This window comes from Emys orbicularis (genome assembly GCF_028017835.1).
Source record: "Emys orbicularis isolate rEmyOrb1 chromosome 21 unlocalized genomic scaffold, rEmyOrb1.hap1 SUPER_21_unloc_6, whole genome shotgun sequence".
In the NCBI taxonomy this organism is placed as follows: Eukaryota; Metazoa; Chordata; order Testudines; family Emydidae; genus Emys; species Emys orbicularis.
Window position 1 is genome coordinate 15,138 of NW_027045160.1, and position 20,944 is coordinate 36,081.

Here is a 20,944-nt window from a genome sequence, read left to right on the forward strand (position 1 = left end):
GGTATAGTCCTGATCCTCCATCCCCCTCTACCCCGTCCCCTCCCTCCTCCTCCCTGCCCCACTCCCTCCTTCCCCACCCATCCCTCCTCCTCTCTTTGCCCCACTCCCTCCTTCCCCACCCCTCCTCTCTTAGCCCCATTCCTTCCTTCCCCCTCCTCCTTTCTGCCCCACTCCCTCCCTCCTCTCTCTGCCCCACTCCCTCCTTTCCCATCCCTCCCCCTCCTCTCTCTGCCCCACTCCTCGTTCCCCTCCTCCTTTCTGCCCCACTCCCTCCCTCCTCTCTCTGCCCCACTCCCTCCATCTCCTCCCTCCTCTCTCAGCCCCATTCCTTCCTTCCCCATCCTTCTCCCTCCTCTCTGCCCCACTTCCTCCTTCCCCCTCCTCCTTTCTGCCCCACTCCCTCCCTCCTCTCTCTGCCCCACTCCCTCCATCTCCTCCCTCCTCTCTCAGCCCCATTCCTTCCTTCTCCCTCCTCTCTGCCCCACTTCTCCTTGACCTCCCTCCTCTCTCTGCCCCACTCCCTCCTTCTCCTCCCTCCTCTCTCTGCCCCATTCCATCCTTCCCCATCCCTCCCACTCCTCTCTCTGCCCCACTCCCTCCTTCCTTGACCCTTCTCTCATCCTCTATCCCTACCCCATCCCCTCCCTCCCCTCCCTCCCCCTGTCTCTGCCCCGCTCCCTCCATCCCCTCCAGCTCTGCCCCCCTCCCCCCTCCTCCCATCTCCCTGCCCCACACTCCCTCCCTCCCCGACCCCCCCCCCCCTCCGTCTCTCTCCCTCCTCCCCCGGCTCTGTCTCATTCCCCCCCTTCTCCTCCCCCCCAGCACGGGATTGTGGGAGGAAGCGGGGCGGACAGAGACACCCAGCGAACATGGCTGCACCATGATCCGCCTCGCCAGCGGCCGCCGCCTCCCGCAGCCCCAGCGCCAGCGCCGCCAGCCCGGGGACTGAGCCAGCCAGGCGGGCGGGCAGCGGCCGGGGGCAGCGGCGGGGGACCCCCCCCCTCCGGCAGCTCCCCCTCCCCCTCCCGAGCCCCCCCTCCCCGCCGCGCCCCCCCTCCCCCCGCCCCTGCAGGCCGAGGCGCGGCACCTGGGGGCCCCCGGGGCGCGCGTGCTGCGCCCCCCCCGCCGCCGGCCCCATGGACAGGAACTACCCCAGCGCCGGCTTCGGGGACCCGCTGGGCGCCGGCCCGGGATGGAGCTACGAGCGATCGGCCAAGGCCAGGTGAGCGGGCGGGGGGACCCGGCGCGGCGCAAAGGGGGGGCCGCGGCCTGCCGGGATCGCCCCCCCCCGGGTACGGCGGAGACGCCCTGGGGAAGGCGGGGGTGCATTGGGGGCTCCCCCCACCCTTTGCATGGGGAAGGGGGTGCAGGGCCCCCGAAATCCGTGCACGGGGGAGGCGGGCCGAGGGTCCCCCCCCCCACACACACCTACCTGTGCACAAGGCCAAGCCGGGCTCAGTTTCGGGGATGGGGACCCCTTCCCCGGCCCATCTGGGGATCCTGAGGCCTCCCAGCTGGGGGGGAGGGGGAGGCCTATTAGGGATCCCCCTGCCCCCCAGTAGGCCTCTTAGAGAGCAGGGTGGGGGGCTGGCACAAGCAGGCCCTATCGTGCCCTGGGCAGCACCAACCAACACCGGGGTGCTGGGAGCCGTCTGGGGGTGTAGCCGCTGGGGGAGGGGCTCCGGGAATCCCCCCTTAGAGAGCAAGTGCAGACCCCCAGGTCAGGCGACGAGTCAAGAATGGAACCCAGGAGTCCTGGCGCTCAGCCCTCCCCTGCCCCACAGCTCCAACCCACTAGAACCCCCTCCCATTCTACAGGCAGGGAGAGAACCCAGGTGTCCTGGCTCCCAGCCCCCCCACTCCAACCACTAGACCCCACTCCCCTCCCAGAGCTAGGGAGAGAACCCAGGAGTCCTGGCTCCCAGGCCCACTCCCCTGAGATGTCATGGTACCTTCTGAGAGACCTTTCTCTGAACGTGTCTGAAACAGTAAGATCTAGTGGTTAGAGCCGGGGGCTGGGAGCCAGGACTCCTAGTTTCTCTCCCTGGCTCTGGGAGGGGAGTGGGGACTAGTGGTTAGAATGGGGGTGGGTGGGCTAGGAGCCAGGACTCCTGGGTTCTCTCCCTGGCTCTGGGAGGGGAGTGGGGACTAGTGGTTAGAATGGGGGTGGGTGGGCTGGGAGCCAGGACTCCTGGGTTCTCTCCCGGGCTAGGGGTTAGAGCGGGGGGGCTGGGAGCCGGAACTCCTGGGTTCTCTCCCTGGCTCTGGGAGGGGAGTGGGGTCTAGTGGGTAGAGCCGGGGGGGGCTGGGAGCCAGGACTCCTGGGCTCTCTCCCCAGTTTTGCTGCAAGCTCTGACCTTCCCTGGCTCTCAGTGTCTCTCTCTGTACCATGGGCTTGAGAGTCGCCCTCTTGCTGAGTTGTGCTGGGACCACACTGATGGGGGTGGGGAGGTAGGGGTGTGGGGGGAAGATGGAAGTTTGGGGGGAGGAGGAGGTCCATGGGGGAGGGGAGGAGTGTGGGGAGGCTGTTGGGGGAGGGGGTTTCTTTCCCTCTGGCTCAGCTCTGACCCCCTTCGGCCGGCCCCACTGGTCCCAGCATGGGGGGCAGGGGCCTGTGTCCCCGAACCCCCAGGGGTGCGATGAGTTTGTGGGTTTCCGGGCTGCTCCCCTGACAGAATGGGGGCCGGGGGTGTGTGTGTCCCCCCTGGGCAGGGGGCGGCAGTGAGTGTGTGACCTCCCACCCCACTCCCACACTGCTGGGGAGGTCCTGGCTGCAGGGGAGGGGGGTGGGACGCAGTCCCCACTCCCCAGGCGTTGGCTGTTCCCCACACCCCTAGAAGCGTCTGCATTCTGGCCCCCCCTCCCCGAAGGCACCAATCTCTGTGTGACACCCTCCCTGCCCCCCAGCAGAGCCCCCGTGAGTGGGACCTGCTGGTTCCAGGAGCTGGAAGGCGGGGGAGGGGAGCAGGGGTCACTGGGGCTGGGGAGTGGGGTCTAGTGGTCAGAGGGGGGGGGCGGGGCTGGGAGCCAGGACTCCTGGGTTCTATCCCCAACTCTGGGAGGGGAGTAGGGACTAGTGGTTAGAGTGGGGGTGGGGGCTGGGAGCCAGGACTCCTCTGGGAGTAGGGCCTAGTGGGGTTGGGGGCTGGGCTCTTGCTGCCTGCTTGTGGGCTGCGTTTCGGGGGGGCTGTGTGGGGTGGCGCCCGCCCGGCCTGCTCTTCACCCCCTGCGGTGCATGTCCTCTGCTGCGTATGTCCTGGAGGCAGGTGCATCGGCGGGGTGGGGGTGGGGGAGGTGCAGGCATCTGTCTGCAAACAGAACCCCCTGACATGGACAATGCATCTGCCCTCAGCGCAGAGGTGCTCTGGGGTGCAGCCTGCAGGGCGATGCAGGCACCGCAGGCCGCAGGCGGCGCTGCGCATGTTCGTGTGCCTGGTAGACGCAGTTGCCTTTGGATGGTGAAGGGAGTTTTTGGTGCTGCTTGCATCCTCCTGCCAATTGCTGCACCTGCGTGGCGCATGCCTTCCCTTGCCGGTGCAGGCCCCTGCCCAGCCCAGGCGTTTGCTGCATGGCGCATGCATCCTGCTGGGGGTGGTTGCATGTGCATAATGTGTGCCATTGCATCTCTCTGCAAGCCGTTGCTCCCCAGCACGGCGCAGACCTTTGCCACACGGTGCATGCACCTGCTCAGTGAATGCGTTTGCAAGGGCGCAGGCAACTCTCGGCAGGTTTTTGCACCTCCGAGGCCTGTGCATTTACAGTGGTGCATGCATTTCTCTGCAAGGAGGTCCTTGGGTGCAGCCCATGCATTCCCTCTGTGGGGTGTGTATCCTTCCAAAGGGAGATTTGCCTGAATAGGACATTGCTTTGCATGTCTCTGCAGGCAGTTGTATCCGTATGGTGCATGCATTTTCCATGCTAGCTGCAGCTCTCTTGCACCTGCACAATGCATCTATTTGCTGTGATGCCTGCATCTCTCTGCAGCAGGTCACATCCCATATTGCATGCAATTGTGCATGCATCTCTCTGCAGCAGGGTGCACCCCTGTGCTGCATGCAATTGTGCATGCATCTCTCTGCAGCAGGGCGCATCCCTGTGCTGCATGCAATTGTGCATGCATCTCTCTGCATCAGGGTGCACCACCATGCTGCATGCATTTGCTATGGTACCTGCATATCTCTCTCAAAGAAGGGGCTCCTTAGCGCAGCCCCTGCATTCACTGCCTGCTGCATCCGCCCTTGTCCAGGGGATTGCAGCCACGTAGTGCGTGGATTGCCGCAGTGCATGCATTGCTCAGCGGGCCTGGGCCCGGGCAAATCCCATGCATTCGCGCCGCGGCGCATACCTCATTCTGCAGATGCCTGCATGCGCCTGGAGTGTTCCTTTGCCTCTCTGGAGAGGTTGCAGCTTTGCCCTGGCTCACGCCTGCATCTGTCCGCAGCCAGTTGCATTGAGGGGCTGCAGGGCCCCGCAGCCTGGGCTGGGCCTTCGCTGCATGGCGCATGGATCCCTCGGCTCCCAGTGTCGCCTGCCCAGGAGGAACAGAGCGTCCGAGGGGTTCAGTGCTGGGCGCAGGCACCAGGGAGACCAGCGGAGGTGTTGTCGGGGTGGGGGGGGGGCTGAGAGCCAGGACTCCTGGGTTCTCTTGTAACGGGGAGAGGGGGTGTACTTGCTGGGCAGAGCTTAGGGTCTGATTGGGGTACGGTTCCCAGCTGGGCAGTTCCCTCTGCTTAGTAGGTGGTTGGAAAAATCTAAATCTGTCTTTACACCTCTCGGGGATGGAGGGGAGCCCAGGGGGCCGCGGGTCGGGAGTGAGGGGCACTGCCAGACCTGGGGGGGCAGGGATGGGCTGGCAGGGGCCGCGGGTCGGGAGTGAGGGGCACTGCCAGACCTGGGGGGGCAGGGCTGGGCTGGCAGGGGCTGCGGGTCGGGAGTGAGGGGCACTGCCAGACCTGGGGGGGCAGGGATGGGCTGGCAGGGGCTGCGGGTCGGGAGTGAGGGGCACTGCCAGACCTGGGGGGGCAGGGATGGGCTGGGGGGGGCTGTGCATCTCCGTTTTGGTGCCAGGCTTCTTCCTGTGCCGCCACCGAAGCTGGGAAGTGCGGGGGGGGGGGGGGGGGGAATCAGACATCTGGAGCCAGAGCCAGGGACTACGTTTCCCAGAATGCCCTGCTGTCACCACACTCCTGTACCAGATGCTGGGAGGGGGATGGGGGGAAACCTTCCCGCTTCTCTGAGCCGTGGGGCTGGGGAGGGGGGATCCATGGGCCGGGTTCTGCTTCTCCAGGGTGTGCGTGTGGGAGACACAACTGGGGGGGGGGGGGGAGACACGGCAGGGGGGGATCCCTGGTGAAAGCCCCTCCCCCACTGCAGAGGGATCACTGATGGAGCTGGTGCCCCCCAGAGAGGACAGGCCCCGTGCCCCATTCCCCACCCCTGAGCCAGCCAGTCCCTGCCCTGGGGCTGGATGGGAGCCAGCGCCCCCTAGAGAGGAAAGGCCCCGTGCCCCACTCCCCGGGAGCTGGGGGCAGGGTTGGGGGGGGCGTGACTGTCACTGATGCTGTTTCCCCCCCCCCCCCCTGCCCCCAGCCTGGTGTACGGCGGGTCCCGGACGTCCCATCCCGACACGGACATTCTGCACCGCCAGGCCTACGCCGCCCCCCACCCCCTGCAGGGCTACGCCACGAACCACCACCCCGCAGGTACGTCTCCGTCTTCTTCCACTCGCGCATCCGTCCGTCCTTCCTCCTGGCCGTGTGACCCTCCCCCATGTGTCCGTCCTCCGGGCCGTGTGCCCCTCCCCCGTGTCTGTCCATCCGTCCGTCCTCCTGCTGTGTGCCCCTCCCGCTGTGTGTCCATCTGTCCGTCCTCCTGGCCGTGTGTCCCTCCCCCTGTGTCTGTCCATCCGTCCGTCCTCCTGGCCGTGTGCCCCTCCCCTGGGTGTCTGTCCGTCCATCCTCCTGGCTGCGTGCCTGTCCCGCTGTGCGTCTGCTCCCTCCCACCCCCACCTGTCCCTCTGCAGCCCCTCGTCCGTCCGTCTCTGGATGTCTGCGTGTCCACCTGCCCCTCCCCCCGACTGCTCTGCCCCCCATTATCCGTGGGTCTGGTGCCCTCTGCCTGTCTCCCCTCTCCCCCGCCCTCGCTCTTCTCCTCTCTCTGCCCGTCCTCCTCTGCCAGTCTGTCCTGCCAGCACTCCCACAATGCCCTGCCCCCGTCTGTCTGCCCTCCCCCCGTCTGTCTGTCCCATCTCCCCTGACTCTGCCCCCGTCTGTACATCTGCCCTGCCCCCGCCTGCCCTGCCCCGTCTGTCTGTCCCTTCTCCCCGTCTGTCCGTCTGCCGTGCCCCCGTCTGTCAGTCTGCCCTGCCCCGTCTGTCTGTCCCTTCTCCCTGTCTCTGCCCCCGTCTGCCTGTCCCATCTCCCCTGTCTCTGTCCCCGTCTGTCCGTCTGCCCTGCCCCCGTCTGCCCTGCGCCGCCCCGTCTGTCTGTCCCGTCTCCCCTGTCTCTGCTCCCGTCTGCCCTGCCCCCGTCTGCCTGTCCCATCTCCCCTGTCTCTGTCCCCGTCTGTCCGTCTGCCCTGCCCCCATCTGCCCTGCGCCGCCCCGTCTGTCTGTCCCGTCTCCCCTGTCTCTGCCCCCGTCTGCCCTGCCCCTGTTTGTCCATCTGCCCTGCCCCCATCTGTCTGTCCGCCCTGCCCCCGCCTGTCCATCTGCCCTGCTCCCGTCCGCCCTGCCCCCGTCTGTCTGTGCCCCCCTCACTGTCTCTCTCCCCCCCCAGGTCTCTCGGGGCTCTTCGAGTCGGGACTCCATCATGCTAGCAGCGCCAACCCCGATGCCTCCGTCATGAACCTCATCTCGGCGCTGGAGTCGCGGGCCCCCCAGCCCGGCCCCTCGGCCTCCTCGCTGCTCTCCCAGTTCCGCACCCCCACCTGGCAGACAGGTACGTGGGGGTGGGGAGAGACCCCCCCCCCAGGGGGCGGGCCTGTACAAGGACATTCCAGCAGGGTCAGGGCATGCCCCACTGTAGGCCTTAGCCCCGCCCCCCGGCCAGGCCCGGGCTGCCCCCCTTAGCCCCGCCCCCCGGCCAGGCCCGGGCTGCCCCCCTTAGCCTCGCCTCTCGGCCAGGCCCGGGCTGGCCCCCTTAGCCCCGCCCTCTGTTCAAGCCCCACCCCAGCTGGGCTTGGACTGGCTTCAAGCCCCACCCCTAGCCCCGCTGTAGGACCCAGATCTCCCCAAGGGGGCCTGTCCCGGGCGGGGGCTGTGGGTGCAGGCGGGTGCCGCTCCTGTCTCTGACCCCTCCGTTCCCCCCCAGCCATGCACACTCCGGCCCCGACTGAGATCTTCCTCTCGAGCGCCATCCCCGGCTCGGGCACCTTCCCGTCGTCCTCGGCGCTGTCGGCCTACCAGCACCCGGCCTCCTTCAGCGGGCGCAGCTTCCCGGTCAGCTCCTCGCTCAGTCTGCAGGACGCGGCCTTCAGCCCCAGCTCCAACGGGCTCCTGTCCCCGCACGACCCGCTGCTGCACATCAAATCCTCCCAGGCCAGCGTCCCCTCCTCCCTCAGCTTCGACCGGCTGGGCAGCGCCGTGCTGGGCACCGGCCTGCCCTCCCAGAGCTCGGCCTACCGCAGTGCCCAGGAGTCGGCCTCCCGCCACCTGCCTTCCCAGTTCAACCTGCTCTCGTCCTCCCTGGGGCCCTCGGACCAGTCCTCGCAGCTGTACAACGCCTCCGTCTTCTCCAGCTCGCCCGCCGCCTCCATGGAGCGGGCCATCCCCCGGCAGGACAGCGTCATCAAGCACTACCAGCGCCCCTCCAGCGCCCAGCCGCAGCTGCCCGCCGCCCACTCCCTGCAGCACTACTTGAGCTGTGGGGGCAGCTACCAGCAGATGTCCCACCGCGCCGGCCTCTCCTGCAGCCCGCTGGGCGAGCCCTCGCCCGCCGGCTCCGAGGGCTCCCAGAAGCCGCCGCAGGCCCCCCGCCAGGAGCCCGGGCAGAGCTACCGGCCCATCATCCAGTCGCCCGGCTACTCGGGCGCGGCGGCCGGCTCCTCCTCCAAATCCAAGAGCTACTCGGCCTCCCGCCAGACCCCCCGCTCCACCGCCACCCCCAAGTGCCAAAGCAGCTTCTCCGTCTCCGTCGCCAAGCCCAGCTCGGTCATCGCCAGCCAGTCCCAGGCCTACTCGCCCGGCCAGCCCCAGAGCCTGCTGTCCATGAGCCAGCCCCAGAGCTACGCCGTCAGTCAGCCCCAGAGCCTCTCCTCCGTCAGCCAGGCCTCCCAGTTCAGCGGCAGCCAGGCGCAGGACCTGACCAGCGTCAGCAAGGCCCAGAGCTACGGCCCAGGGCAGGCCCAGCCGGGCGGGCAGGCCGGGCAGGGGCTGCAGCCCTGCGTGAGTCAGAGCCAGGCCTACTCTCCGGAGCAGCTGCAGGGGCTGTCGACGGTGGGTTACAGCGTCCAGGCCGAGCCTCACGTCTCGGTGAGCCAGACGCCCAGCTACGGGCCGGCCCACTCCCAGGGCATGCCCACCGCCAGCCCCTCGCTGAGCTACAGTACCGGCCACTCGCCCGCCATGCCCAGCCACCCGCAGCCCATTGGCTACGCCCACGGGCAGAGCCTCCCCGACTCCAGCCCCTCGCAGATCGGCCGGCCCCTGCAGTCGCCCACGGCCGCCCGGCCCCAGAGCGTGAACTCGCCTGGCCAGTCCCAGAAGTACCTGACGTCGGTGCTGTCGCCTTCCTTCATGCAGCCGGCGCACGGGCAGAGCTACCCGGGCGTGGAGCGGGCGGCGTCCTACGGCAAGGCCAAGGCCGAGTCGGACCTGCTGGCGGCCGAGCGGGCGGAGGACGAGGATTTCCTCATTCAGCACCTGTTGCAGTCCCAGACGCCGCCCCCCCCGGGGGCCGGCCGAGGGGCTGGTGCAGTGCGAGGAGCGGGGGGCCAAGGGGCTGGCCTACGGGGGGCTCAGCAAGTCTGAGGAGCGCTACCACCTGCAGAGTGTCATCCGCACCAACTCCAACCTGGACAGCCAGGGCCTGGAGCTGTCTCTGCAGGGCCTGAAGGAGAAGAAGAAAGGGGAGCGGCCCCACGCCCGCTCCACCCCAGAAGCGCTTGCCACCTCCGTGGTGCATTACAGCCACCAGGCCGGCTCCATGGAGAGCTACGCCCAGGACATGAAGAAGTCGGTGGAGCACCTGCAAGCCGGGGCCAAGGACCTGGGCCAGGCCCACTCCTACCTGCAGAAGACCCCCGAGCACGGCCCCCAGCCCCACCGCATGGTGGGCGAGCCCCCGCCCATGGAGCTGCTGCCCGGCCAGCAGGGGGCGCCGCTGCTGCTGGACTCGTCCCCCGACCTGCCCCAGCTCTCCCTGCCCCCCCCCCAGCAGCAGCAGCAGCAGCAGTCCCAGCTGCTGCAGTCGGTGCTGACGCACACCCAGAGCCAGCTGCATTCCCGGGCCAAGGTGCACCTGCTGGAGCCGCAGCGCCTGCACCCCCCCGAGCCCCCCTCGCCCCAGCTCCAGCTGCAGGCTCTGGAAGCTCACCTGCACCAAGCCCACGTCCGCTCGCAGGGCCTGGACCCCCAGCAGTCGCCCCAGCTCCAGGGCCAGCTGCAGGCCGAGAACATGGAGGTGCTGGGCCAGTCCCAGGAGATCCAGGACTTCCTGGAGCCCGACCTGAGCCTGGAGTCCCACCTGGGCCAGGGCGGGGCCGGCCTGGAGCCCGACTCCTCCCAGCAGGTGCCCCAGGCCCGGCTGGAGGCCAAGGACCAGTTTGAGAGCCCCAGCCCACAGGGCTCCAAGCAGCGCTTCGTGCCCCTCACCTCCATCTGCTTCCCCGACTCGCTGCTGCAGGACGAGGACCGCAGCTTCTTCCCCGGCATGGAGGACATGTTCGGGCCGGGGGCCTGCGGCCCCGACGACTTCCCCAAGCCGGGCTGCGGGGAGGACGAGCCCCCCAGCCTGGAGCGGGCCGAGGGCCTGAAGGGGGGGGCCGGCGGCTACGACATGCTGCCGGCCGGCCAGGGCTACCAGGGCTACTGCCCCGGCGAGGGCGGGGACGGCTCCCACCTGGCCATGGAGCCGGTCAAGCACGAGCTGCCCTCCACCGTCAATGCTGAGCCGCTGGGGCTGATCCAGGCGGGCCACGGCGGGCCAGAGGGGGCGGCCAAGCCGGGCCTCACCTCGCCCATCTTCTGCTCCTCCAAGCCCAAGAAGCTGCTGAAGACCACTTCCTTCCACCTGCTCAAGAAGCGGGACCCCCCGTTCCAGCCCCCCAAGAAGGCCTACGCCCAGGAGTACGAGTTCCAGGACGACGAGGACAAGGCCGACGTGCCGGCCGACATCCGCCTAAACAGCCGGCGGCTGCCCGACCTGCTGCCCGACCTCATCTCCAGCTGCCGGGCCCGGCCCAGCCTCAGCCCCATGGGCGACATCGACTTCTGCCCCCGCCACAGCGCCGCCGACGGCCCCAAGAAGCGGGGACGCAAGCCCACCAAGCCCAAGCGGGACGGGCCCCCCCGGCCCCGCGGCCGGCCCCGCATCCGGCCCCTGGCCGAGCCCCACGGCGTCCTGCCCCCCGACGGTGCCAAGAAGCCCCGGGGTAGGGGGCGGGGGCGGGGCAAGAAGGGGGGCGAGGAGGGGGGCGAAGGAGGGGCTGGTGCCGAGCCCCTCAAGCCGCTCAAGGTAACGGGGAGGGTGGGGCCCTGGCTGGGGAGCGAGGGGCTGGGGGTGGGGCCCTGGCTTTAGAGGGAGGGTCTGTGAAGGGGCGGGGCCCTGGGTGGGGAGGGAGGGGCTTTGGCTGGGGGCGGGGCCCTGGCTGGGGGCGGGGCCGTGGCTGGGGAGGGAGGGGCTGGGGGCCTGGCCCTGGCTGAGGAAGGAGGGGTTGTGAGGGGATGGGGCCCTGACTGGGGAGGGAGGGGCTTTGGCTGGGGGCAGGGCCCTGGTTGAGGAGGGAGGGACTCTGGGGGCGGGGCCCTGGCTGGAGAGGGAGGGGCTTTGGCTGGGGAGAGAGGGGCCGGGGGGGCTGGTCTGTGGCTCCCAGCCAGGCTAATCTATTGAGGGATGTGGGGGGGGGCTCCTGGGGGTTGGGGCCCGTGGGCCCTGGGTGTCGAGGTCTCCTGGGAGTTGGGGCCTGGGGGCGGCCGAGGGCTCCCGGGGAGCAGGGAGCCTGGAGAAGGGGCGTCCCCGCAGCGCCCCTGAGCCCCGTTCTCCCCCCAGATCAAGCTGGCGGTGCCCAAGGGCGGCGAGGGGGCCCCGGCAGAGCCGGCCCCCCCTGGGCCGGTGCCCCCCGAGGCCGGGCTGGACAGCAGCCAGACGCGGGAGAAGATCAAGGCGAAGATCCGGGAGGTGGAGGAGAAGCAGCCGGAGATGAAGTCGGGCTTCATGGCCTCCTTCCTGGACTTCCTCAAGTCAGGCAAGCGGCAGCAGCTGCCCACGGCCGCCGCCAGCCCCCCCAAGACCCCCCGGCCCCCCGCGGCCCAGCCCCCCTTTGGCCTGGCGCCCCCCCTGCTGCCGGGGGCGCTGGACGGGGCCGAGGGCGAGGGGCTGGTCATGAGCTGCACCAGCCCCTGCAAGCGGCTGGACGAGGAGCTGAAACGCAACCTGGAGACGCTGCCCTCGTTTTCCTCCGATGAGGAGGACTCGGTGGGCAAGAACCAGGACCTGCAGAAGAGCATCTCGTCCGCCATCTCCGCCCTGGACGACCCGGCCGAGCGCAAGGAGGGCGACGGGGCCGGTGGGTGCCGCGTGCCAGCCCCGCGTCCCCCCGGGGGGTCCCCCTGCCTCGCGGGACCCTGCCTCCTCCCCAGCCTGCGTCCCCCCGGGGGGTCCCCCTGCCTGGCGGGACCCTGCCTCCTCCCCAGCCTGCGTCCCCCCGGGGGGTCCCCCTGCCTGGCGGGGCCCTGCCTCCTCCCCGGCCTGCGTCCCCCCGGGGGGTCCCCCTGCCTGGCGGGACCCTGCCTCCTCCCCGGCCTGCGTCCCCCCGGGGGGTCCCCCTGCCTGGCGGGACCCTGCCTCCTCCCCGGCCTGCGTCCCCCCGCCTCGCGGGACCCTGCCTCCTCCCCGGCCTGCGTCCCCCTGGGGCGTCCCCCTGCCTGGCGGGACCCTGCCTCCTCCCCGGCCTGCGTCCCCCCGGGGGGGCCCCCTGCCTGGCGGGACCCTGCCTCCTCCCCGGCCTGCGTCCCCCCGGGGGGTCCCCCTGCCTGGCGGGACTCTGCCTCCTCCCCGGCCTGCGTCCCCCCAGGGGGTCCCCCATCTCGCGTCCCCCCGCGTCTCCTCCCCGTGCGTCCTCCCTGCCTCGCGTCTCCCTGGGGGGTCCCCCTGCCTCGCGTCCCCCTGCCTCGCGTCCCCCCTGCCTCCTTCCCGGCCCGTGTCCCCCCAGGGGGTCCCCCACCTCGCATCCCCCGCGTCTCCTCCCCACGCGTCCTCCCCTGCCCCGTATCCCACCACATCCCCCCGGGGTGATCCCCTGCCCCATGTCCCCCCAGTGGGTTCTCCTGCAGCACATCTCCCCCGCCCTGCATCCCCCCACTCCACATCCCCCCCCGGCTCCTCACCCCCCCGGGGGGTTCCAGCATCCTCTGGGGTGTCCCAGCATCCCCCTGCCCTGTGTCCCCCAGTACCTCCGGGGCCTTTCCCTGCCCCGCTCCCCCGGGACATCCCCACCTCCCTCTGCCCTGGGTCCCCTCTTGTCCCGGGGGCCTCTGAATCCCCTCCACTCTGCTATGGAGTGCCCCCAAACCTTTTGGGGTGCCCCAGTCCCCCTATTATGGGGTCCCCCAGTCCCCTGCTCCCCGGGACGCCCCCCACCCCACTCACTATGGTCCCCCAGGGAATGGCCCTACCCCCACGGTGCTTCCCCCCGGGACCCCCAATCCACACCCCTGAATCCCCCAGAGGGCACCCCCTGAGCCTCCCACCCCACCGTCAGCCACATGCACCCCCAGGGCTGGGACCGGTGCCCTACAGCATGCTGGGTAAGAGGGTTCATCCCCCCCACCTGCGCTAACCCTACCCCCGCCCCACCCACAGACGCCCCCGCGGTGGAGGAGAAGCTGCCCAGCCCGGCCCCCTCTGAGGCCTCCCAGCAGGAGCCCCCCCCAGCCGCCTCCCCGGCCTCGCCCCCCGAGTCCCCCCCGCCGCCCCCCGAGGGGCCCCCGGCCCAGGCCTCCCCCGAGCTGGAGGAGCCGGAGGACGCGCGGCCCCTGCACCTGGCCAAGAAGCAGGAGACGGCAGCCGTGTGCGGCGAGACGGACGAGGAGGAGGCCGAGAGCGGGGGGGAGGGGATCTTCCGGGAACGCGACGAATTCGTCATCCGCGTGGAGGACATCCAGGCCCTCAAGGTGGGGGGCTGCGGGTCGGGAGTGAGGGGCACCGGCAGGGCTGGGCTAGCGGGGGGCTGCGGGTCGGGAGTGAGGGGCACCGGCAGGGCTGGGCTAGCGGGGGGCTGCGGGTCGGGAGTGAGGGGCACCGGCAGGGCTGGGCTAGCGGGGGGCTGCGGGTCGGGAGTGAGGGGCACCGGCAGGGCTGGGCTAGCGGGGGGCTGCGGGTCGGGAGTGAGGGGCACCGGCAGGGCTGGGCTAGCGGGGGGCTGCGGGTCGGGAGTGAGGGGCACCGGCAGGGCTGGGCTAGCGGGGGGCTGCGGGTCGGGAGTGAGGGGCACCGGCAGGGCTGGGCTAGCGGGGGGCTGCGGGTCGGGAGTGAGGGGCACCGGCAGGGCTGGGCTAGCGGGGGGCTGCGGGTCGGGAGTGAGGGGCACCGGCAGGGCTGGGCTAGCGGGGGGGCAGAGCTGGGCTGACAGGGGGCTGCGGGTTGGGAGTGAGGGGCACGGCAGAGCTGGGGGGGGCGGGGCTGGGCTAGCCGGGAGTGAGTGACCCCCTCTTCCCCCCGTGTCTCCAGCTGGCGTTGCAGACGGGCCGGGAGCCGCCCCCCATCTGGCGGGTGCAGAAAGCCCTGCTGCAGAAATTCACCCCCGAGATCAAGGACGGGCAGCGGCAGTTCTGTGCCACCAGCAACGTGAGTGTCCCCGGCCGCCCCCCCGGAGCGTGGGGGTGACCCTGTCCCACCCCACCCGAAGCCAGCCTAGGGCTTTTCCTGCATCACCCCCAGGGAATGCTAGTTGGGGGGAAGATCCGGGGGGGGGGCCGTGCCCCGTGAGGACGGGGTGCCCGGGGGCCACGCGCCCAGCGGGGGTGGGGACACTGGGGAGAGAAGTTTCCATCTCTGTTCCCGGCTCCCCTTTCGGATGGGGGAGTCGGAGACACCCCCAGGAGCAGTCTCCCCCCTCCCCCGCTTTTCCTCTCTCCTCTGATCTCTGCTCCCTCCTCCCCAGTACCTGGGCTATTTCGGGGATGCCAAGAACCGCTACCAGCGTCTCTACGTGAAGTTCCTGGAGAACATCAACAAGAAGGATTACGTACGCGTCTGCTCCAAGAAGCCCTGGCACCGGCCGCTGCAGGCCGTGAGGTGAGGGGGGTCACAGAGAGGGAGGGGGGTGCATCCCGACCCCTCCCCGGCGTGTTTCCTGCCCGCTCCGGGCTGGGCCTCCGGTGCCAGGGTCCCTAACGGGCCCCCCGCTCCCTTCCCGCCCCGTGCAGGAGGCAAAACCAGCCCAAGACTTCAGGCCCTAAGGTCCCGGCCCCGCCCAAGGCCGAGAAGCAACCGGAGGCGTCGGAGCGGGCGGAGATGCCGGAGAAGGGCCCCAAGCCGGAGAAGGGCCCCAAGCCGGAGAAGCCGGAGAAGGGCCCCAAGCCGGAGAAGGGCCCCAAGCCAGAGAAGGGCCCCAAGCCGGAGAAGGTGGAGCGGGCCCCCAAGCCGGACAAGCCCCCCAAGGCGGAGCGGGCCGAGAAGCCGCCCCGGGCGGACAAGCCGGCCAAGGCTGACAAGGCCCCCAAAGCGGAGAAGACGGAGCCCACGGCGCCCGCCCCCCCTAAGGCTGCTCCGGCCGGTGCCCCCAAGCCCAAACCCAAACCCGCCAAGGTGAAGGCGGAGCCGCCCCCGAAGAAGAGGAAAAAATGGCTGAAGGAGGCTGCGTCCTCCTCGGACTCGGAGTCCAGCCCGGACCAGCAGAGCGAGGAGGGTGAGCCCGGGGGGCGTGCGGGGGGAGGGGAGGGCGGGGAGTCACAGCGCCGGAGCCCGGCTCCGGCCAGTCAGTTCAAGCCACGGGGCCGGGGCAGGCCTGGCCCCACGGCTCCTCCGCCCAGCTCCAATCCTACCCCGTTCTTTTTCCCATGTTACTAGGGTCACCCCCATTCCCTCCCCCTGGGTACAGGACACCCCATCCATCCCAACTGCAGGAAAGGCCTGGGTAAACCCCACATGTAAACCCCAGAGAGAGAAAAATAGAGAACCAGAGAAAATGCCCCCAGGGCGAAAGAGCAGAGTGAAAGAGGAGGTTAGAGAAGAAAAGGCGTCCTTTAAAAAGTCAAATCCCAGTGAGGGAAGGAGCCTAAACTCTGGCAAATCAAGTGCAAAAGGATCGTTGGGCCAAAAGAGAATTTAAAGAGCAACCAGCAAATGACACAAAAACGAACTACGTGAGAAGCAGGAAGCCTGACCAACAATCAGTGAACAAGGTGCTAAGGGAACACTCAAGGAAGACAAGGCCGTTGCGGAGAAGCCAAATGAATTCTTTGCGTCGGTCTTCACTGCAGAGGATGGGAGGGAGACTCCCAAACCCGAGCCACGTTTTTTGGGTGACAGATCTGAGGAACTGCCCCAGATTGAGGTGTCGGTAGAGGAGGTTTGGGAACAAAGTGATACATTAACCAGGAACAAGTCCCTAGGCCCGGCTGGGAATCACCCGAGTTCGGCAGGAACTCAGAGATGAAATTGCCAGACTACTCACTGGGGTGTGTCACCAATCGCTTAACTCCGCCTCTGGCCCAGATGGCTGGAGGGTAGTTCATGTGATGCCGATTTTTAAAAAAGGGTCTGGGGGTGATCCTGGCAATTCCAGGCCGGTGAGCCTAACTTCAGTACCGGGCAAACTGGTTAAAACCGTGGTAAAGAACAGCGTGATCAGGCACAGAGATGAACGTGATGTGTTGGCTTTTGGAGAGGAAAATCACGCCTCACCGATCTATTAGAATTCTTCCAGGGGGTCGACACATGTGGACAAGGGGGAGCCAGCATCCTTAGGGTTAGGGTGACCAGACAGCAAATGTGAAAAATCGGGATGGGGTGGGGGGTAATAGGAGCCTATATAAGAAAAAGCCCCCAAAATCGGGACTGTCCCTATAAAATCGGGACATCAGGTCAGTAACAGGAAAGACAGGAAACAAAGGGGGGGAATAAAGGGGCAGTTTTCAGGCTGGAGAGAGGTGAATAGCGGGGTCCCCAGGGGGCTGCACTGGGCCCAGCGCTGCTCAACATGGGCATAAGTGAGCTGGGAAAAGGGGGAACCAGGGAGGCGGCCGAGTTTGCAGATGACACAAAATGATGCAGGATAAATCAGTCCGAAGCAGCCCGTGAAGAGTTACAAAGGGACCTCACCGAGCTGCAGGTGAAATTCAGGGTCGATCGAAAACAGAATCCCCACTCTACATAGGAAAGGCTGGGGCCTGAATGAGCCGTTCCCGCTCAAGCAAGACCTCTGGGAGTCATTACGGATCGTTCTCTGCAAACGTCCGCTCGGTGGGCAGCGGCCGTCAGAAAAGCGAACGGCGTATTGGAAAGGGATAGATCATACGCGAATAAATGTCCTAATGCTGCTGTATAAATCCATGGCATGCCCACACCTCGAATACTGCATCCCGTTCTGGTCGCCCCATCTCAAAAAAGACCTACTCGGATTGAAAAGGTGGCAGAGAACGGCGACAGGAACGCTTAGGGGGGCAGAACAGCTTCCATACGAGGAGAGGTGAAAAAGCCGGGGCCGATTCAGCTTGGAAAAGGGACGAGTAAGGAAGGATATGAAGGAGATCTATAAACTCATGACTAGTGTGAAGCAAGTGACTAGGGACGTGTTATTTACCCCTTCTCATAACACAAAAACAAGGGGTCACCCGATGAAATGAACAGGCAGCGGGTTTAAAACAAACCGAAGGAAGTATTTCTTCACCCAACGAACCATTAACCTGTGGAACTCCTTGCCAGGGGATGTTGTCAGGCCAAAAGGGTTCAGAAAAGAACAAGATCAGGGCCTGGAGGATGGGTCCGTCAGTGGTTATTAGCCAGGATGGGCAGGGACACAGCCCCTGGCCACGGGTGTCACTGGAGCCGGGACTGGCTGACTGGGTGGGTGGCTCGCTTGGCGCTCTGTTCTGTTTGCTCCTCCCCCCCGCCCATTGAAGCTGGTTTGGAGGACCAGTGGCTTCTTGGTTGTGCTATTTAATGAGGGCCCACAGACAGACTGGTTAGGGCGACCCGTTGTCTCTGGTGCACAGGCCTCCCCTGTGCTCCCACACACCTTCCCTTTCACGTGGGTGCCCTTCGCAGAATGGGAGGGAACCGGGGCAACCCCTGGAATTTGTCACTTTGGGCAATTCCCAGACCCATCTGGCCACCAGTGGGTGGTGCCCTCGTCCCCACCAATGGGGTGAGCTGGAGCAGGTGGTATGCAAATGAGCCTCACTGCAGGTTGGGGGGGTGCTCCCCTGCTTTACCACTAGAGGGAACCAAAGTGCCTCTTAGCAAAAACTGCCAGGCCCTGGAGCTTGCATGGAGGGGTGGGGGAGGCTCGGGGCCGGGTGGGGGGCTGAATCTGGGGTGGCAGGCCGGGGGGGAGGGGGAGGTCTGACTCCGGGGGAGGGGGGCCCTGGGGGGACTACAGACTCTTGGGGGGACGGGCTCTGTGCCCAGGGAGTGTCTGACTCGGGGGGATGGGATCTTGGCCCTGGGGGGGGTCTGACTCGGGGGGATGGGATCTTGGCCCTGAGGGGACTACAGACTCTGGGGGGGGGGCTCTGGACCAGAGGGGGGGCTGGTCCCTGGGGTAGGAGCTGGTGTGCTGGGGGGATGCCGGTGGGGGGAAGCTCTGTGTGGTGTGGAGGTATAAGGGGGGGGCTGGCCATGGGACATGGCCAGGCCCCCCCCCCTCACATCTGTGTTCCCCCCCCCAGAGCGGGTGCCGATGGGCCGGGTGTTGAGCACGCGGGCGATGAAGGAGATGTACCGGAGCTACGTGGAGATGCTGGTCAGCACAGCCCTCGACCCCGACATGATCCAAGCCCTGGAGGACACCAACGGTGGGTGTCCCCCCCTCCCCCCCCGCTTCCCCCCCACGCCTGGGGGCCTGCCCCTCTCTCCCCCCAGCCAGGCAAGCGGGGAATCTGCTGTGCCCCGTGCGCACACACAGCTGCGGGAGGGGTATGTGTCCCCCATTGGGGGGGGTTACTGGCTGCTCCATTGGAGCTCGTGGGGGGGGGGGGGGGCTGAGCCCAGGGTGGCCACATGGCCGATTCTGGGGGGGCACGATGGCCAGTGACCTTTGCCCCTTGCCCCCCCCAGACGAGCTGTACCTGCCCCCCATGCGCAAAATCGATGGGATCCTGAACGACCACAAGAAGAAAGTCCTGAAGCGGGTGTCGCTGCACCCGGCGCTGCAGGTAGGGGGCACGGGGGGGCCCTGGGGCTGGCTGGGGAAGTCTGGGGGGGCCCTGGGGCTGGGGGGGGAGACGCTGGGGGGGCCATGGGGCTGGCGGGGGGGGGATTGGGTTCTTTGCACCTGTGGGGCCGGGGGGGGGACCCTGTAACCTAGGCGCCGTGTGCAGGAAGCGCCCCCCGCCATCCTGCTGTGACCCCCGTCCTCCCCAGGAGGCGCTGCACACCTTCCCCCAGCTGCAGGCGGAGCCGGGCGAGGCGCTGGTGAGGCTGCGTCCCGCGGGGGAGCCCTACAACCGCAAGACCCTCAACAAGCTGAAGAAGAGCGTGTCCAAACCCCAGGTGGGTGCGGGGGGGCGGGGGGCTGCGGCGGGGGCGGGCGGGGCTGGTGGGGGGAGGGGCTGGAGCCGCCGACTGACCCCCCCCCCCCCCTTTCGCCCCCTCAGGAGTTCAAGGTCGACGTGGAAAAGTCGTTTTTCTTCACCCTGTACCATTCCCTCCATCACTACAAATACCACACCTTCCTGCGCTGCAAGGACGAGGTGAGACCCCCGCCTGCCCCCCACAAGCCCCCACCTGCCCCCTGCCTGCCCCCCACAACCCCCCAACAGCCCCCTGCCTGCCCCCCCGTACCATTCCCTCCATCACTACAAATACCACACCTTCCTGTGCAGCAAGGACGAGGTGAGACCCCCGCCTGCCCCCCACAACCCCCCACCTGCCCCCTGCCTGACCCCCCACAACCCCCTGCCAGCCCCCCACAGCCCCCTGCCTGCCCCCCCGTACCATTCCCTCCATCACTACAAATACCACACCTTCCTGCGCTGCAAGGACGAGGTGAGACCCCCGCCTGCCCCCCACAAACCCCCACCTGCCCCCTGCCTGCCCCCCACAACCCCCTGCCAGCCCCCCACAGCCCCCTGCCTGCCCCCCCGTACCATTCCCTCCATCACTACAAATACCACACCTTCCTGCGCTGCAAGGACGAGGTGAGACCCCCGCCTGCCCCCCACAACCCCCCACCTGCGCCCTGCCTGACCCCCCACAACCCCCTGCCAGCCCCCCACAGCCCCCTGCCTGCCCCCCCGTACCATTCCCTCCATCACTACAAATACCACACCTTCCTGCGCTGCAAGGACGAGGTGAGACCCCCGCCTGCCCCCCACAACCCCCCACCTGCCCCCTGCCTGACCCCCCACAACCCCCTGCCAGCCCCCCACAGCCCCCTGCCTGCCCCCCCGTACCATTCCCTCCATCACTACAAATACCACACCTTCCTGCGCTGCAAGGACGAGGTGAGACCCCCGCTGCCCCCCACAACCCCCCACCTGCCTCCTGCCTGCCCCCCCACAACCCCCTGCCAGCCCCCCACAGCCCCCTGCCTGCCCCCCCGTACCATTCCCTCCATCACTACAAATACCACACCTTCCTGCGCTGCAAGGATGAGGTGAGACCCCCGCCTGCCCCCCACAACCCCCCACCTGCCCCCTGCCTGACCCCCCACAACCCCCTGCCTGCCCCCCCGTACCATTCCCTCCATCACTACAAATACCACACCTTCCTGCGCTGCAAGGACGAGGTGAGACCCCCGCTGCCCCCCACAACCCCCCACCTGCCTCCTGCCTGCCCCCCCACAACCCCCTGCCAGCCCCCCACAGCCCCCTGCCTGCCCCCCCGTACCATTCCCTCCATCACTACAAATACCACACCTTCCTGCGCTGCAAGGACGAGGTGAGACCCCCGCCTGCCCCCCACAACCCCCCACCTGCCCCCCTGTACCATTCCCTCCATCACTACAAATACCACACCTTCCTGTGCTGCAATGATGAGGTGAGACCCCCGCCTGCCCCCCACAACCCCCCACCTGCCCCCTGCCTGCCCCCCCGTACCATTCCCTCCATCACTACAAATACCACACCTTCCTGCGCTGCAAGGACGAGGTGCCCCTCACTCCCGACCCGCAGCCCCCGGCTAGCCCAGCCCTGTCCCCCCCGAGCCCTGCCCGTGCCCCTCACTCCCAACCCACAGCCCCTGCTCCCCCAGGCCCACCGGTGCCACTCCCTCCTGCCCCACAGCCCCCGGCTAGCCCAGCCTCGCCCCCCCCAGCCCCACCGGTGCCCCTCCCTCCCGCCCCACAGCCCCCGGCTAGCCCAGCCCCACCGGTGCCCCTCCCACCCGCCCCACAGCCCCCGGCTAGCCCAGCCTCGCCCCCCCCAGCCCCGCCGGTGCCCCTCCCTCCCGCCCCGCAGGTGCTGATGCGTGTCTCCCCGCAGACATCGGCCATCGAGGGGCAGGACGCGGACCTGGGCCAGGAGGAGGTGGTCCAGCAATGCATGCGGAACCAGCCCTGGCTGGAGAAGCTCTTCGCCTCCTTCAGCGACCTCCTGACACAAGCCCAGACCAAGTGCGCGTGA

General features: G+C 68.2%; 1 protein-coding gene across 1 annotated transcript; it reads left to right on the plus strand.

Annotated features, from left to right (window-relative positions):
• Positions 1-1,136: 1,136 nt before the first annotated feature.
• Positions 1,137-20,944, plus strand: PRR12 (proline rich 12). The gene is given in 15 exon segments (XM_065423131.1): positions 1,137-1,222; positions 5,590-5,702; positions 6,777-6,938; positions 7,311-8,878; positions 8,880-10,673; positions 11,208-11,724; positions 13,020-13,330; positions 13,887-14,003; positions 14,320-14,506; positions 14,884-15,066; positions 18,050-18,175; positions 18,438-18,535; positions 18,744-18,872; positions 18,977-19,072; positions 20,804-20,944. Coding segments are annotated over 15 exon segments (5,628 nt in total).